Here is a 17,518-nt window from a genome sequence, read left to right as displayed (position 1 = left end):
TGGCATAGGTTACGATCTGTACCAAGCGGGATCCTCCATTGTATGGCTAAAAAAAAGGAAAGAAGTTTTGATGGAATTACAATAGATGCGGAATTAAACTTTACTCATATTTTGACTCTTTACACCTTAAAAACGCTCAATTGTGCAGATTCAATGGACACAGCTGCCCTTCCAAGTTAAGAGTTGTGATGTATTTATATAACAAATGCTAATGGGTATTCTGTCTGGTATCTCGTTTTCAGTCGTCAAGTCTTGTTATCAAACGCCAATGTAAAAGAAAATGAAGAAAAAAATAAACCCATCATAACTTCGTAATCCAATCTTTAAATCTTTCTCTTTCACGAGGTCTCTTCAGTGCTTTGCGGTCACAGACCGAATAGCAAGCACCTGGATCCTCTCGGCATACAAATTCATTAAGTGACAAACAGGATCTCCCCATATGACTTCCCTCAAGTCTTCTTCATTGCAAGTGACCGCAACAACGCCCTCTTCGAGTCGCTCTTTGACGGTCTTGCGGTCTTTGGGTTTGGCATGGGGATTTCCCGAGCGCAGCACGACGATCCGGCCGGCGTTGCTGAGCGTGCAGGCAGGCACTTTCCACCTTGGTTTCTTCGTGCGTGACGAAGAGCGCGAGCGCTGCTTGGATTTGGTGTCCTTGTGGTGCGAGGAGGACGAGGACGAGGAGGAGGGTGGTGGCGAGGAGAGCAGGTCGAGAAGGCTTTTAACGTAGGCTTTGTCGGCGCGGACGACAGGGTCACCCTCGTTAACAAAGCTGAGGAAGACGCTCTTTCTAAGAGATGGCGCGTCAGGTTTGGAGAGCGGGAGGAGAGATACCGGTGGTGCGCCGAAGGTTATGCAGTGAACTCTTTTAAAGTGCTCTGTAAGAACGTTGAGTTCGGATTTCGCTTCACTCGTTTGGGCGACCATGTGCGAGTATAGCAGTGAAGCAATGGCACCACCGGCAGAGTGCCCTGTAATCAAGAGACTATACGAAGATCTAGACGGATCCTCTTGTAGAAGCTGTCTCAGCCGCGCAGCGACAGGCTTGACCATCTTCTTAGCAACATTCAAGAAACCCGCATGGCACAAGTTGCCTGGATCATCGAGGAACTTGACAGGGCTGATGGGTACAGACTTGAGATTGACGGCCCAGTCCATGAAGCTCGCTGTGCCGCGGATGGCAAAAACGATGGTGCCGCGGTTATCTACCGACACAGATTTGATGCAGGTTTGCCTGGGACCTGCGAGCCAGTCGGATGAGACGTGGGCGTCACGTTCGGAGCCGGAGGGCTTTTCGTAGACACGCTGGGAGTACTGGGCAGCAAGACAAAGGAGGGGCCATGTAGGCATATGCCTGGACACGTTAGAGGAAGTCTAGGAGGTACAATGATGGCATGGTATGATACGTACAGAGCGAGCGTGTGTAGATCCATAGGGAGTTTAGAGTTTGCATATTGCTCAACTTTGGAAAAGTAATTGCCCGAAACTACTGATGCAGCAACATTGCAAGACTGCTTATCCTTGTGCTTCTTCTTGCTAACACCCTTGTCATTGACATTCTGATCCTGAACCGGAGCGCAGTTGAAGAGCTTGCTCTCATTGCCGCAGAGCTTCTCATGATCAATCAGCGTCATGATATCGTTGAAGCGATCATACATGGCATTCGTCGACTGTGCGATCTGGGTGCAGCCGTGCCAAGCAGACAATCCATCATCGTAGAGCTGTGGCGCCGCTTCCTTGGCCATATTGGCCATTGAGCCTGTGAAGCGGTTCAATGATGAAGAAAAGTTTGGTTGCGAATGCATTGACGAGAGATTATGATTCGGCGGCACCAGAGCTTGAGATTGATGGTTGATGGTGTGGTACTGAGGAGGATTAACAGGCGCGAGGTTTTGCGACGGCTGATGCGAGATGTGGTAGTGGTGATTTACCACAACTGGCTGCTGGTAACCGTTCCAACTTGGAGGCGCATCAAGGTAACCGGCTGGCTGAAAATGCGGCTGAGATTGAGCTGCATGTTGGTTGCTGTATAGGCTCGTAGGTGGTTGAACAGGATATTGTTGCGATGGTTTTGGTCTTTGTGCCGACGGAAGGGTAGGACGAGTACCGGACTGATTGCCTGAAATAGGAGCAGGAAGAGCTTGACGATAGACGTTTGGAGGATCCGTTATCGATGGCTTGTGTATTGAAGGTTTTGAGGTCTTTGTCTTTGAAGTAGACTTTTTTGACCTTTTCTTCTTTGAAGAAGACGACGATGAAGCGAACCACCAACCCATGATGAATATATGAGGTGGAGGAGGGTGAGGGGAGTAAGGATGTTTACATTTCAGGCAGGAAAGCGCCGTAGTCACACAAGGTAAGGTAAGATAAGAAAGAAAGGTGTGTGTGTGTGTGTGTATACGCGCTCTATGGAGAAGATTAAAAACAGTAAACAAAAAGATGGAAAAGCAGACGACAAGAATCATGAATAGTCTCAGTCTCACACATGACCCCCCGACCTGACCGAGGCATGGCAGTGGAGGAAGATATTCTTAGCAGCTGCTGTGATTCAGTGTTTTCCTAGCGGGGGGGCATTTCTCAGCCCGGTCGATCTTTCCCCTGTCGAACTGCAGAGAGCATTAATCTTTGAGCAGTATTCTCTGATCAGTGGGTGAGAGCTGTGGTACTTATTTTGTCTTCAAGATAAGAAAGCCCTTAGCGAACCTTGCTAAACAAGCGAATGCATGGGTGGCCCAAAAAGACCCCTGTGATAGAGCTTTTTATCATTGTAATTCGTCGACAACACACCAATCATGGCCACGTAGCTCTGACAAGGCATGAGAATGACTCTGAACCTGCCAGACATTGGATGACTCTGCAGCTGAATGCAGCTTCTATTTGATGCCGTTAACAAGGGGTTGATGAACGGGCGGCAATAGTACATGTAGCCCCCGAGGTTCTAACCCTATGGCTGGGTGAGTCAATGACTTTGTCTGAGGCGATTTTGAAGACTCGATCGAGTTATGTTTCAGCCTTTAAGACATCGCCTTTGTATGACGCGCGATTCCAATATAGTTCACACCTCTACGATTTAAAGCTGTTTTAGCGTGAGCTTGAGATGTTTAGATTTAAGAATCACAAAGAGGTCGCCAATGAGGGGTTGGTTCACATCAACAAACCCTTCATGTACGTACATACTGCACCACTCACTGTCTTGCAAAAAATGTGGGTTCAAGACGAGTGTGGGATGGACACTTCTTGAGCCGAATCTCCACGTTTTGGATACATCCATGAGACTTGATTAATAAACTCTGCCGATGTAGACAACTGTGAAAATACCTCGATCAGCGACCAATTGTGTGCTTGACGTTGCCAACAAACGTGCCAACAAACGTGCCAACGAACACCCACGGAGCTGCTTTAGCACCAAGATGCGAGGTCAAATGAGTCACATCGTTTCAGAAAGCTTCACCGCACAGCGATAGTGTAATGAGTCCTCATTATCATCCATAGAGAGACGCTTCTTTCAAGTCACAAACGGGTGCTTTAGACGTGCCTGGTCTTGACATGGCTCTATCGGGCTCGAAAGCATGAATCTTCAATCGCAAGACTGTCATCGTTGCCCACAGAAGCCACCGATATCGCTGTACTGGCCACTTCTTCCTCTTCACTGTGCATCATGCGACTGTGGTCCTGTTGGCGTTTGGTCGATATCAAACTGAACCTCGTACAACGTTCGACCCAACCCTTCAGTCATCACTATCCTAATTGCCAAGTGAGTATTCATCACTGGGTCATTCGTAATGTTATGAATTTGGTCTTCCGCCCAACCATCGTCACAAGAGCTCGGGAATAGAGCCTTGTGCTCAGTGTCCCGTGAAATACACAGGTGCTGCCAGTTCGCTGAACACAACCGGCGGCGCTGGCCTTCCAGTTGAACTTGTATATCGGATGGGTGGAGAGTGTCACTCCAAAGGCACATATCAAGTGACCTCATGTCGTCTGCTGAAGTGCAAGCATGCTCGATGAAGGCAAGAAAGTTGAAAGCCCGGCACCACGGGGTCCAAGGTGTGTAGCCTCTGCCGTCTGCGTTTACCTGGCGATGCATGCCCCATATTATTACCGCACGGCCGTGGGTGGCTTCCTGATTCTGAGGTTGATCGCTATTGGATTGATTATGTATTGAGAAGCAGACAAAGTGAATGCCACCAAAATATCGATCAACTCCTGAATGTTGACACTTCTCAAAGACCCACGGAGAAGGGATTTGGGTTGAACGGGTATCGTACCTACTCAAGGGAGGGTGACCGTCGCCTTTGCTTATAGTGTAGCTGAAATTGCGCTTCCTATGGGACACATACCGAACCTTTATCATCTTGGAAACAAGGTACACTGGCCCAGTCTTTGGGCCCAGATCATATGAAGGATTCATGCTCACTGCGTTGCTGGGGCTTTGATGACGCAGAACACTGACATTCTTCTGGGTAGCTTGGTTGAGATACCGCCTGACCTTTATTACAGAAGGATATCTCAAAATGTTCCCATCCGTAGATGCGTCCGACGAGGGTTGGTCGACTGTTATCTCAAGGCTACTGTAAACCTGCCTGGGGTCAACAGGGACAACAAATCTGTGATATACGCGTCGATACAAATTGATAGTACCTAGGTGTTCAAGAAGCAGTGCTGGTCGAACGAGGTAGTCATCATCGTAAGCCAGATCCAGTATACCTAAAGAGAGTTTCCGATCAAACCATTCATTTGTCGTTGGATTGTAAATGCTCACGGTACAAAGGCAGATCCACAAATTCATTTGTATAGCAGTATCAGTCAACTCGATCGGAGTCACAGAGCTCACAAAGCCGACCTCAAAGGCCCTGTCCATCCTCTTGAAAACTCGACGACCAAGAATATGAACAGGTTCGCTGAAGACAGAAGATGAAGGTGCCAGGCACCCGAAAACATGGCCCAACGGTGCGTGGCCGAAGCCGCCGCACCACAGGAGAATGGACTGGTCCTTCGACTGACGGACTATGGCTTCTTGGAGCCGTAAAAAAGCCTTGTTTCCTTCTCCATAAAGCATGGGCATATTCAAGTTGAATAGGCCGAGAAGGCAGTAAGCAGCGTCTTCCTTGCGCGTTGTGATACGCGATGACGCCCAACTCATCTTGACAGACACTGCAAATGAGTCAAGAGTTTGGGGAAGTGTATCAAGCGCTGTGCAACGAACACAGACACCATCGCGGACCGCAGGATAAGGCTCAAGACAGTAGCATCGAGGCTCTTCAAATAGCTGAGGCCAGATACCTGTTTTATGACAAAGGCGGCCGAGAAGCTCATCATCCCTGGAGCCAAAATTAATCCAATCTTTATCGAAAAAGTCGACACGGCGTGGAGCAATCAACTCCTGTAATGTCCACCCTCTTGTGAACCAGCGGCTAGAGAAAAATGAAGTATCTGCTAATCGGAGACGAACGACTCTTCCGGTAGATGTTTGGGCAATGCCATACGACAGGATGATACTGTAATCACTCAAGAAGACGTAGCATAGACAAGCCTGCTGATACCATTTGAACATGGAGTTGATAGCCTCAGATAATTCTGCGCTACTGGTTTTGTCGATACAACATGTGTCGATCCAGACATAGCTATAACCATTCCTTCGAGCCTGTGCGCAACATTCCTGGATCTTGTAGAAAGCTTCCCGGCATTGGAGATTCTCGAGTGGTTGTTGCGTTATATCCTGGAAGGTAATTTCATCGTCCCCCCATGTGTGCGACAGGATGGCATAGTGAGGGATATCAGATTCAGCACCGTTGAAGCTCTCGAGCCTAATAGTATAAGCGTTGAGTAGTCGCATGCTTGTGATGTTGGACCGGTTCTGATCCTGATGCAAGAACAGGACGAAAGCAAGGAGGGGTTTATAACAAAGCCGTGTCCTTCAAGTCATCAGGTTGGGCTTTCAGGGAGGCGTTTTGCATGCAGCCCTACGACTGGGGACTATTGGTAGGCTGACATTGCCCAAAGTAATCAATCACTTGTGTTGGCAAACCCAAGAATGCCCATCGCAGCATCATTTTGACGGATAATTTGACGAATGTTGTGAGTTTTGAGGTTGTATTCATGTAAAGACAAAGATGAATGGCAAGGTGAGAAAAACAAGGCTGCTGCTCCGTATTCGAAGAAAGATGGAAGGAAAGGTCGATCATGCGTGGGAGCGGACCTTCCCCAGATAATCCACGCATCTTGGTACCGAAGGACCCTTGAATGCGATCGCATTCGTTAGCGGGTCCACTATGATTCGACGAGATAGCCAACAATATACAAATCAGATGGAGACAAGACAATGGAGTCGACACTGTTGTTTCACAACTTTGAAATCTATATAAACCTATCTATGCTTCCTTTTCCTTCTTCTGTTGCACAACCTGTTTCTGCTTTCCAATCTTCGAACCATGTCGCAAACGACAACCATGGCATCCAAGACACTCGCGCAACCTGATGAACTGGATGTCCATGCTAGAGATCACATACCACCACACCCTCAAGATGAAGCCAGCAAGACAGTAGGGAACCCAACCTCCATCCAAAACGATGACAATGATCCCCCTACAAACTCCCGTGAACCAAAACCCACGGAACACAGATCCAAGAAGAGCCTGGCGCAGATTGCAACAGTGATGGCCTCTCTCTGTGCTTGTGTCTTCCTTGCTGCCCTCGAAGTGACAATCGTCTCAACAGCCCTTCCAACTATCGCCGCCCACTTCGCTTCTGATTCAGGCTATACGTGGATCGGCACATCTTTCGTCCTTGCCCACACTGCCTCAACACCGTCGTGGGGCAAAATCTCCGATATTTGGGGAAGAAAACCCATTTTACTCGTCGCCAACGTCATTTTCTTTGCTGGCAGTCTTGTATGCGCTCTTGTAGATGATCTAGCAATCTTCATTACTGGGCGAGCTATCCAAGGTTTGGGTGCTGCCGGGATGCAGACGTTGGTGAATATCTGTATTAGCGATATGTTTTCGCAAAGGGATCGAGGCTTGTACTACGGCTTGACATCAATCGTGTGGGCAGTCGCATCTGGTGTTGGTCCAATCCTTGGAGGTGCCTTTACCGATCGACTAAGGTGAGTAGATGTCTCCAGAAGAATGAAACTGTTTACTAACTGTTGTCAGCTGGAGATGGTGCTTCTGGATCAACTGTGAGTCTTTCATACAAAGCCTTCATGCCATTAACTAACACCTCTAGTGCCCATCACTGTTGCAGTCTTTATTCTACTTGTTGTCACCCTCAAACTCCCGTCCCCTAACACTCCCGTGTGGGCAGGCCTCAAAGCTGTTGATTGGCCAGGCAGCTTCCTCATTATAGGAGGTACTTTGATGTTGCTTCTAGGGCTCTACTTAGGTGGAGTCTACGAGCCATGGAACTCAGCTACAGTGGTCTGTCTTATTGTCTTTGGGATCATCACTGCATTATTGTTCGTCTGGAACGAGTGGAAGCTGGCACAATATCCCGTGATACCAGTTCGTCTCTTCAAGACTTGGTCATCGTCGGCTGCCTATGCTGTCACATTCTTTCATGCTTTTGTGTTTATGGGCGTTGCTTATTATTTCCCCTTGTACTTCCAAGCCGTTCTCTTAGCAAGCCCACTTCGCTCGGGACTCTATCTTCTCCCTTTCATTCTCTCCATCTCTATTTCCGCTGCGATTACTGGTGTGTACATACAGTTCAGCGGCAAGTATCTCCTAGTCTCGCGTGTTGGGCTGGCCATGATGACTTTGGGAATGGGACTCATGATGAACTTGAGCATGGATTTGAACTGGGCAAAAATGATCACTTTTCAGTTATTAACTGGTATAGGTGTTGGTATGAACTTTGAGGGTCCCTTGCTATCTGTTCAGGCTGTGGTACCGCACGAGGATGTGGCAGCTGCAACAACCTCAATGGGATTTACCAGAACCATTGCAACAGCCATATCCGTCGTCATTGGTGGTGTTCTCTTTCAAAATGGGATGAAAGGAGAAAATAAAACACTTGTGAGCGCACTGGGCCCTGAGCTCGCCAAGACATTTGATGGAGCATCTGCGTCTGCCAATATCGACCTGATCAAAACACTCCCTACCGAAGCACAGCTTATTGTGAGGGCCGCATTCTTCCACTCTCTTGATAAGATGTGGATATTAGTAAGTTGCACCAGATTGTATTCTCCCGCTTCTTTTCTGACAGTTGATAGTACACTGCATTCTCGAGCGGTGGGTTGTTGCTCAGTTTCTTCATGAAGGCGCAACACCTAAGCAAAGACCACAAGGATGCACATTTGGGCATCGCTAATAATGAGGAAGTACGGAGTTCAGCAGGAGGTACTGCCATTTCGACAGACAACAACGGGAATTACGAACTGAGACACATCTCTGTGAAGACCAGAGGTGCTTGCCCAAACTGACATGTCGAAGATAGTTTTTAAGAGACTGGGTCGCTGTGCCTAAGAGAGCTTAAGATAGCAGGCGACTATAATTTTATACAGAAAGAAATATGATTTTGTGATTATATATACTTCTATATATAGACAATTACTATTTTTCTATTGTAAATATATAATTAGTAAGAGACTTATTACTTAAACACTTGATGCTCAACACAGTTTATCAAACATATTCGCACGTACCCGCGGGTAGCCTGACTTTATTCTTAAGCGACTCACTTACTTACTACATACCAGGTGTTTCCAGGTATAGGTAACTAATTCCGTTATCATTGCTACAGTCCTAGGCTCATAGTATTATTGAAGCAATAGCCAGGACTTTACAAGGGTTAGCATTTTCGTCTTTAGCCATAGCCATTGTAATGACTGGCTTATCCTCCACCGATCCCTTGGCCGCGAGGGATGCTTCCACACTTCGCAGTCTCTCAGATACACCCACCACGCATGAAATGGACGACAGTCCAACTGTTCCTTTACTTCAGGACTATCAAAGAAGTTCTATATCCAGCGAGCAGTCGGTGCGCCAAGACATCACCGATAATGAAGCTGGAAAAAGAACATTGGCTAAAATTGACCGTACCATTATTCCTCTTTTGTTCATAACATACATGTTCAATTTCATGGACAAGGTCATATTGTCTAGTGCAGCTGTATTCGGGTTGATAGAAGACACTGTATGTTTATCCATCCAACATTTGTACATAGGTACTGACGCTATCTGAGCATCTCAAAGGCCAACAGTACAGCTGGGTAGGAAGCGTCTTCTACCTAGGCTATCTACTTTGGACTTATCCAACTACCATTCTTGTTGCAAGCCTCCCCATTGGAAAGTATCTTACGGCCAATACGATATTCTGGGGCTTGGTCGTCGCTTTCACTGCCGCGTGTCAGAACTTTGGCGGTCTCTTGTTCATGCGGTTCTTCCTTGGCATTGCCGAAGCGACGATAACACCAGGCTTCATGTTCCTTACTTCATCATGGTACACACGCGATGAGATGCCGACCCGTGTGGGAATCTGGTTCTCGGGCAACTCTGTCGGGGGACTAGTCGCGAGTTTGCTCGCTTTCGGAGTAAGCCATATTGACAGCACGACAATACGACCTTGGAGATGGATGTATGTGATATTAGGCAGTATGACCTTTCTATGGTCTGTGCCCTTGTTCTTCCTCCTTCCTGACAACATATCAAAAGCCACCTTTCTCTCACCGGAAGAGCGAAAGATTACAGCGCAGCGTGTGTCTACTTCTGGTACTGGTAAAACCGAGGGTGCGCGCTGGAGGTGGAACCAAGTGCACGAGTGCTTGGTCGATCCCAAGTCCTGGTTCATCATTGGAATTGAACTATTCACTCAAATTCCAAATGGTGGCTCTCAAAGCTTTGCCAATATTGTTGTGGCATCTTTTGGGTTCACTAACTTGCAGTCTACATTAATCAACATACCGTACTCGCTTCTTTCAGCTGGGATAATTGCAGGAAGTGGCTATTTGGCTGGTCGCTTCCGCACCCTGAATTGTCTCCTCATCATTGCAGTAATACTACCGTGTGTTGTCGGCAGTGCCCTCATTTACAAACGGAGCCATGTACCCCAAAGCCTGCATCTATTTGCGTACTTTCTCCTTTCAACCGGATCTGCCGCAATGCCTCTCAATATGGCCCTTGTACAGTCCAACTATAGAGGAGTCACCAAGAAGATGACTATAACAGCCATGTTGTTTGTCACGTACTGCCTAGGAAACATGGCCGGACCACATTTCTTTCTCAGGTCCGAGGACCCGCTGTACGAAACTGCGTTCAAGGCGATCACGGTTTGCTACACTTTGGCTATAATTTGCGCTACGGGTTTGAGAGTTTATCTCAAACGGTTGAATGCAAGTCGTACACAAGAAGAGGGTATTGTGGGAAGTGCTGGCTCAGGAGGGTTCGCAAGAGAGAGCGCTGGGGAAGAGAGTAGTGATCCAACAGCAAATTCGGAGGATTCAACGGACTGGCAGGTTGTTGGATTCAGGTATAGACTGTAGACTCGGACTTTGTCCATCAGAATGCGAGGTGGTGGCAGCCTAGGATGCCTGCATGAGCCTAATAAGGTACTTTGGTGGTCATCAGGTTCGGTTGTAGCCACCTTACGCGGTAGATTTCTGGGCGGCAAAGATTTTCGAAACAGGTATAAAGGCGCTGTTTTCTGCTGTTGAACCTTGCATGATATAGACTACATACCTAGCAATTGAGAAGACCAGTCAATCAGACTCCAATATCAGTTCGTAAAACTGCCGGTTGCGCAAGGTCACGTGCTCCGTGGCCGAACGTTTCGCCGAGTCCGCCAAGTGGCCCAAGATTTGGAAGCATCAAGGCACCCACTTTGAACTTTTGACACTAAGGCGAGTCCAGCTCTCTTCTCTTGGACCATCTTTTTTCAATTTTTTAGATATCATCAATCTCTGATCGCACAGCATTCAAAAATGTCGTGGAGAAACCAGGGAATCACCGGTTCCAACAACATCCCCCTGGGAAAGCGACGCTTCGGGGATGAGGAAGAGGAGAAGTTCAACGGTGGCGACGCCGCTGTTGATCGCGACTTGAAGCGAGGACGCGACCCTGAGCCTCGCAGCGAAGCTGATGGACCTCGACGACGTAAGAAGCGAAACAGATGGGGTGATGCATCCGAGAACAAAGCAGCTGGTCTCATGGGCTTGCCCACTGCTATCTTGTCAAACATGACAAGTGAACAGCTCGAGGCCTACACACTGCATTTGCGAATCGAGGAAATCTCCCAGAAGCTACGCATCGACGATGTCGTCCCAGCTGATGGTGATCGGTAAGTTTTCGAACCTTGTTTTCATCATTTCACTGCTAATCCAGGATAGATCACCTTCTCCCGCGCCTCAGTACGACAACCACGGCCGACGTATTAACACACGAGAATACCGATACCGCAAGCGACTCGAAGATGAACGACATAAGCTCATTGAGAAAGCCATGAAGACCATTCCTAACTACCACCCGCCTCAGGATTACCGCAGACCTACAAAAACCCAGGAGAAGGTCTACGTTCCTGTCAACGATTACCCGGAGATTAACTTCAGTATGATTGCTAACCCTTTAACCCTACTTACCAATATTCTTTCCTTGTTTTTGCTTTCCTTTTGGAGTTTGATCAGACTCATCAATACACACTCTGTGTTGTGGGATCTGGTCCTTCGTCGAATGGACTAACCCCTTGCCCGTCCATCTAATCTTTAACAATCAGATACTAACAATAGCTCTCTCGTACTAAAGTTGGTTTACTTATCGGCCCTCGTGGTAACACTCTAAAGAAAATGGAGGGAGACTCAGGTGCCAAGATCGCCATTCGTGGCAAGGGCTCCGTCAAGGAGGGCAAAGGCCGGTCTGATGCTGCGCATGCCAGTAACCAGGAAGAAGATCTGCATTGTCTCATCATGGCCGATACTGAAGACAAGGTCAATAAGGCCAAGAAGCTCATCCACAACGTCATCGAGACTGTAAGTGTGCCTCCTCTCATTGCAATGCTTTTTACTAACGAACCTAGGCTGCATCGATTCCTGAAGGCCAGAACGAACTCAAGCGTAACCAGCTCCGAGAACTCGCCGCCCTCAACGGTACCCTCCGAGACGACGAGAACCAGGCTTGCCAGAACTGTGGCAAGATCGGTCACCGCAAGTATGACTGCCCTGAGAAGCAGAACTACACTGCCAGTATCATCTGTCGCGTCTGTGGTAACGCGGGCCACATGGCTCGCGATTGTCCCGACCGCCAGCGTGGTGCCAGCTGGCGTAACAGCGATGGTGCAGCCCGACCTGCTGGTCGTATCGATAGCGGAGATGCCGTTGACCGTGAATACGAGGTAAGCAACATCCTATACATATATTGCAATAATACAATGCTAACAAATTGCAGCAACTCATGCAAGAGCTTGGTGGAGGATCTTCTGGACCCCCTGCGCGCATTGAGGCTGGCCCTGGCGCTCAGGACAACGGCAGCGCGAAGCCGTGGGAACGAGGCCCTACCGGTGGACCTGCACCATGGCGCAGCCGTAACCAAGATTCTAACGAAGGAGGATCGGCAGCTCCCTGGGCCCGAGAACGCGGCGGTCGCAACCAGGATAGCGGCGCCGGTAATGGCGGTGACAGTTACTACGGGCAAGCATATGGCGGTGCTTCAGGCGCTGCTGCTCCATGGCAGCAACAAGCTCCTGGAACTCAGGCTGGGTATGGCGCGTATCCTGGATATGGTGCCTATGGTGCTGCTCCTGGAATGGCCGCTCCGCCTGGTCTTGGGGCTCCTGGTGGTGCCCCTCCACCTCCTCCTGGTGCTCCTCCTGGACTGGGTGACATTAATGCCTTCATCCAGCAGTATGCTGGTGCAGCTCCTCCTCCGCCGCCGCCCTCTGGTGACGCCCCGCCACCACCTCCCAGTGATCAGCCTCCTCCACCTCCACCTCCCGGTGCCTAATTGAGGCCAGACCAGGATATCTCAGGTTGGAAGCTTCTGACAATAGTAGATTGTTTGTCAAATCGGATATTAAGAAAGGGAATAAGCGATCGTTTCTAATGTGGCAGCGACTAACCAGTACAAGCCAAGCTTGTATTTCACTGCTCAGTATCATGAGTTTTGATGATCGAAACGTTTGTTGCAGCTAGTTATAGTTCATTTCGAAGCACAGGACTAATCGCGTAGGCAAAGTGTATTTGATAATTCAGTCAGTTTGTTTTGTTTATATGGTCTTTGATATCTTGTGATTTCCTCTAGTGAAATAGATGACATGCTGATGGTAACGTAAACTACCCAGTTTATGCACGTCGATAATTGATGCAGCTCATGCATGCTTATAGACCCCGCATTGCAGTATTGGCGTCATTATACGTACTTTAGAATTCCCGGAACAGGACAAGGAGCTTGGGCCATGTGACAACAACTAACTGAGGAAGCGACGCAATCGACAGGAGTTGCTTCTTTCTCGTCGAGTTCTACAAACCTCGTCTTGTCTTGTTACTCGATACTTTAATTTGGTTCGACCGAGAAAAGGCTCTTGCGAAGCATTGTGGAAGTCGCGCTCGCGAAAATCTTACAGTACTTGTACCTTCTTCACTTGCTTCTCATCCGTTGACAAGCGTCATCTGATTCAGTCTAGTTAGATCCTTGTTCCATCTGCCTTACTCTCTCCCTCATTGTCTTATCTTTCAACCTCTTTACTTTTCTTGAAAGTACTTTGCCTGTTTCCATCGCTTCGCGTTAACTTGAATCCTGATAATGACCCTTCAACTATAATTTTTATTCGCGCCACCTAAACTCTCTTCTCTTCACTTCGCGACAGACAGGCGCGTCGTGTACACCGGCATTACCTCAGCGACAATTCCAAACAACCATCGCAATGAGGGCTAAGAATCCCCTTGCCTTCCGGCCAGGGCCTGTGACTTTTTGGACTACTGTCATATATATCGCCCTTCTTATACCTCTTATATGGGTTCACGAGACTGTCCCTCCGGCTCCGGCTGATCGCTCATTATATCAAGGCCTCAACCTCACCGAGGCGTGGCTGGATTTACAGGCCATTAGTCGCACTTATCACCCTTACAACAGTCACGAGAATGATCGAGTGCGCGAGTTTCTTATCGACCGCACAAAGGAAATTCTGCATCGAAACGACGTTTCATATACGACCGAGACTATTGGTGGTGTTGACTGGTATTCTAGGTCAGTGCCAAGATTGCGCGACAACGGACGCTTGCTAACACTCAGTAGAACCTCTTCTCTTGAAAACCTAAACCCATTTGACAGCCCCAAAGAGACAGTGCAGGCCAAACCTCGTGGGGCCACTCTCTTTGACGACAGAACCTCCAATGTCTCTTGGACTTACAACACCGCCAGGCGCATGGGCTCTAACATCTCCAAAGGGACATGGTTGGCACAATACTTCGAAGGAAATAACTACTATGTCTACATTCACGGCACGGACGACCCCGAAGGTGAATGGTGGCGTGATGAATCCAAGTATAAGAAATTCCACGGCCAAGGAGGTGTTCTCGTCAACTGTCATTTTGACTCGTAGGTAGTCCTCATCCATGATATCTTAGATGACTAATGATTGCAGCGTTTCCACTGGATATGGCGCGACCGATGATGGAATGTCCTGCGTCTCGATGCTCCAGCTTCTGAGTTACTTCACGCTCAAAGGACGTCAACCCAAGAATGGCATCGTTCTGCTCTTCAACAATGCCGAGGAGGATGGTCTTCTTGGCGCTAGAGCTTTCGGTTATAGTCCCTTGTTGCATTTTACTCATACATTCGTCAATCTCGAAGGTGCTGGCGCCGGAGGCCGAGCCCTGCTTTTCCGTACTACTGATTTGCAGGCTGCCAAGGCGTACTCCAAGAGCCCCCATCCCCTCGGATCCGTTGTGGCTGCCAATGCTTTCGAACGAGGCGTTATTAAGAGTGCCACCGATTACGAGATCTTTGCAGACATATTTGGACAGCGTGGACTTGACATCGCTTTCTATGCACCTCGTGCTCGCTATCATACCAACCAAGACGATGCCCGACACACATCTGTTAACAGCATTTGGCATATGCTCTCAGCCGCCCTTGCTTCGACTGAGCATTTGTCCAAAACGACCGGTACCATTTTTAACGGTGATCGATCAGATGGCAACTCGGATCTTGTTCAGAATGGTAAACAGGCCGAGGGCGTCTGGTTTGATATCTTTGGCGCTGCATGGGCCGTGTTCGCGCTTAGGGGACTCTTTGCATGGTCGTTGACACTCCTCGTCGCTACTCCTCTAGTTCTCATGGCATTCACGTATATCCTAGTTCGCAAGGACAAGTACTACTTCTTCGCTCGAGACATCAAGATGCACCACGACATTAACGATGATCCGGTCACGTTGGGTGGTTGGAAGGGCTTCTTCCGTTTCCCTTTTGCGCTTGCCTTTGCTGGAGGATTGACTATCGCGGCTACACTTTTGGTTGCTAAGTTCAATCCATTAATCATCTACAGTAGCGGTTACGCCGTGTAAGTAGCCTTGACTTATGACCGATTGCAAACTAACATGTCCCAGGTGGTCCATGACTTTGTCTATCTTTTACTTCTCTTTCTGGCTTATCATGCGAGGATCTGCCTTTGTTCGTCCAAGTGCCCTTCACCGAGGCTTCGTGCTAATCTGGCTTTTTGCTCTTGGGTGGGGTGTACAAGTTGTCTGCGCCGTGGCAGAAGACCGCATGCACATTGGTGCCCTTTATGCGACCGTGTTCTTCCAGTCGGCCATTTTCCTGGCTTTACTGATTTCTCTATTGGAGCAGTTTGCGCTGCTTGGCAAGCACGACTTTGCCCTTCAGCTGCACGATGCACATCAGGCGCGCGATGTCTCGAGCCACGGAACTGAACAGGAATCCAGACCACAAGCGGACAACGAACCTGCCCAAGCTGAGGCCGATGATGGTGAGGGCGAAAATGAAGATGCTACCGAGACAACGCCACTTAGAGCTGGCGAATCTGGCTACGGTTCCAATGCCCAAACATCATTCGCAAACACGTATCGTCGTTCGGTTGCCGACACTTCGCCTGCCCCGCCTAGTATGCGACGATACCAACCTTTCGAGCACGAGCAGAGTTGGTCTGGGCGTCTTCCCTCCTGGACTTGGATTCTTCAGTTCCTATTGCTGGCCCCGATTCCTGTTATCATGTTTGGCAATCTTGGATTAGTTGTGATGACCGCCACTCAGATGACGGGTACAGATGGAGGTAGTCTCCTTGTTCCTGTTTTGTCTCTGGGCATTCTAAGCATCTTTTTGTTGCTGCCGCTCACACCATTCATGCACCGGGTCACCCATCATGTGCCCATGTTCCTGTTCTTTGTCTTCGTTGGCACCTTGATCTACAATTTGGTGGCATTCCCCTTCTCTGCCAACAATCGCTTCAAATTTTACTTCCAGCAGGTGATTGATCTCGATAACGGCACCGACACAGTCTCTATCGTCGGAGTCGAGGATTATGCGCGCTCTGTTATCAGCTCGTTGCCGAGTACAACAGGTCAGGACATCAAGTGCCAGCCAGCCGTTGGGCGGGATCTAACAGACTGCCAATACGACTCTTCTTCTCTGACTCCTAACTTGTATAAGGACAAGTCACCCAAGCAGCTCGTCTCGATCGAGACGGTTGACGGAAGCGATGGATCGAAAGCACGAATTCGAATCGACGCCGTAGATTCTAGACTTTGCTACGTTCGCACATCTCGACCCATTTACGGATTTGCTGTTGATGGTGCAAGTGCACGAGATCCTCGCTTTGGGAAATTTCCTTCGGAGGGTTTCAGCAGCGTCCAACTCTGGCGACGTGATCGCGATCGACCCTGGACCTTGAATCTCTACTTGAATGAGCGCAATGCATTGGCTGTAGCAGAGTCAGAGCAAGAAGAAAGCGAGGTGCTGGGAGACGAAGAACTGAAGACTAGAAAGATAGAGCAAGCAGCAGATCGTCTTGAAATCACAGTCAGCTGTGCCTGGAGCGATGCCAACACCCCTGGCACGATTCCTGCTCTTGACGAACTTCTTAAGTACATGCCTACTTGGGCAGCGGTCACCAAGAAGAACGTGGGACTTGTAGAAGTGCGCAAGACTCACAAAGTTTAATCAACAGATGGGAGGATATCACGAACACGACATGCATGACGGGAACCTGAAAGACTTGGCAATGCATCGCTAGAGTGGTTTATGAGTGCGAACGGCCCTGAAGCATGGTGATAGCCATTGACAGGGAGTTTGGGATTGATTTGTTGCATTAGTTTGGTTTTGGCCTATTGTTTAATTGTTGAGTAACCTGAGTGCCGTAAAAATATGATGATCAAACATTTTCAAAGTGTCAATACTGAGACCCAAATCACAGTCGCAACAGCACAATGTTAAGTATACAAGCGTCAATATATCACCCACAACTTTCTAAGAAATGAGAAATTATTTGGCGTACATCTGTAGCTGATTAAATGTCTGGCAAACTGATCACTACGTACGACGCTTCAAAACTATTAAAATCATCATTCTTAGCTACC

At 48.5% G+C, this 17,518-nt stretch overlaps 6 protein-coding genes across 6 annotated transcripts; 4 read left to right on the top strand and 2 right to left on the bottom strand.

The window, feature by feature from the left end:
* Window positions 1-351: 351 nt before the first annotated feature.
* FPOAC1_002228 (uncharacterized protein) lies at window positions 352-2,276 on the bottom strand (the record flags this gene model as incomplete). Its single annotated transcript, XM_044846810.1, has 2 exons — window positions 352-1,354; window positions 1,411-2,276. 2 exons carry the CDS (start codon window positions 2,274-2,276, stop codon window positions 352-354), a joined length of 1,869 nt encoding a protein of 622 aa, XP_044712726.1.
* Window positions 2,277-3,646: 1,370 nt separating this feature from the next.
* FPOAC1_002227 (uncharacterized protein) lies at window positions 3,647-5,836 on the bottom strand (the record flags this gene model as incomplete). The annotated part of the gene is made up of 2 exons (XM_044846809.1): window positions 3,647-3,743; window positions 4,341-5,836. 2 exons carry the CDS (start codon window positions 5,834-5,836, stop codon window positions 3,647-3,649), a joined length of 1,593 nt encoding a protein of 530 aa, XP_044712725.1.
* Window positions 5,837-6,431: 595 nt separating this feature from the next.
* Window positions 6,432-8,422, top strand: FPOAC1_002226 (uncharacterized protein; the record flags this gene model as incomplete). Its single annotated transcript, XM_044846808.1, has 4 exons — window positions 6,432-7,105; window positions 7,155-7,180; window positions 7,228-8,162; window positions 8,213-8,422. The coding sequence occupies 4 exons, from the start codon at window positions 6,432-6,434 to the stop codon at window positions 8,420-8,422; spliced, it is 1,845 nt and encodes a 614-aa protein (XP_044712724.1).
* A 401-nt stretch (window positions 8,423-8,823) lies between these two features.
* On the top strand, window positions 8,824-10,480 carry FPOAC1_002225 (uncharacterized protein; the record flags this gene model as incomplete). The annotated part of the gene is made up of 2 exons (XM_044846807.1): window positions 8,824-9,135; window positions 9,185-10,480. 2 exons carry the CDS (start codon window positions 8,824-8,826, stop codon window positions 10,478-10,480), a joined length of 1,608 nt encoding a protein of 535 aa, XP_044712723.1.
* Window positions 10,481-10,918: 438 nt separating this feature from the next.
* BBP1 (Branchpoint-bridging protein) lies at window positions 10,919-12,929 on the top strand (the record flags this gene model as incomplete). Its single annotated transcript, XM_044846806.1, has 5 exons — window positions 10,919-11,274; window positions 11,324-11,541; window positions 11,736-11,959; window positions 12,007-12,321; window positions 12,375-12,929. The coding sequence occupies 5 exons, from the start codon at window positions 10,919-10,921 to the stop codon at window positions 12,927-12,929; spliced, it is 1,668 nt and encodes a 555-aa protein (XP_044712722.1).
* A 919-nt stretch (window positions 12,930-13,848) lies between these two features.
* On the top strand, window positions 13,849-17,102 carry FPOAC1_002223 (uncharacterized protein; the record flags this gene model as incomplete). The annotated part of the gene is made up of 4 exons (XM_044846805.1): window positions 13,849-14,171; window positions 14,220-14,522; window positions 14,569-15,486; window positions 15,533-17,102. 4 exons carry the CDS (start codon window positions 13,849-13,851, stop codon window positions 17,100-17,102), a joined length of 3,114 nt encoding a protein of 1,037 aa, XP_044712721.1.
* Window positions 17,103-17,518: the final 416 nt, after the last annotated feature.

The sequence above is a fragment of the Fusarium poae genome, chromosome 1, assembly GCF_019609905.1.
Source record: "Fusarium poae strain DAOMC 252244 chromosome 1, whole genome shotgun sequence".
NCBI lineage: Eukaryota > Fungi > Ascomycota > Sordariomycetes > Hypocreales > Nectriaceae > Fusarium > Fusarium poae.
The sequence above is the reverse complement of the archived record's forward strand: the minus strand, read 5'-3'. Positions and strand labels throughout refer to the sequence as shown.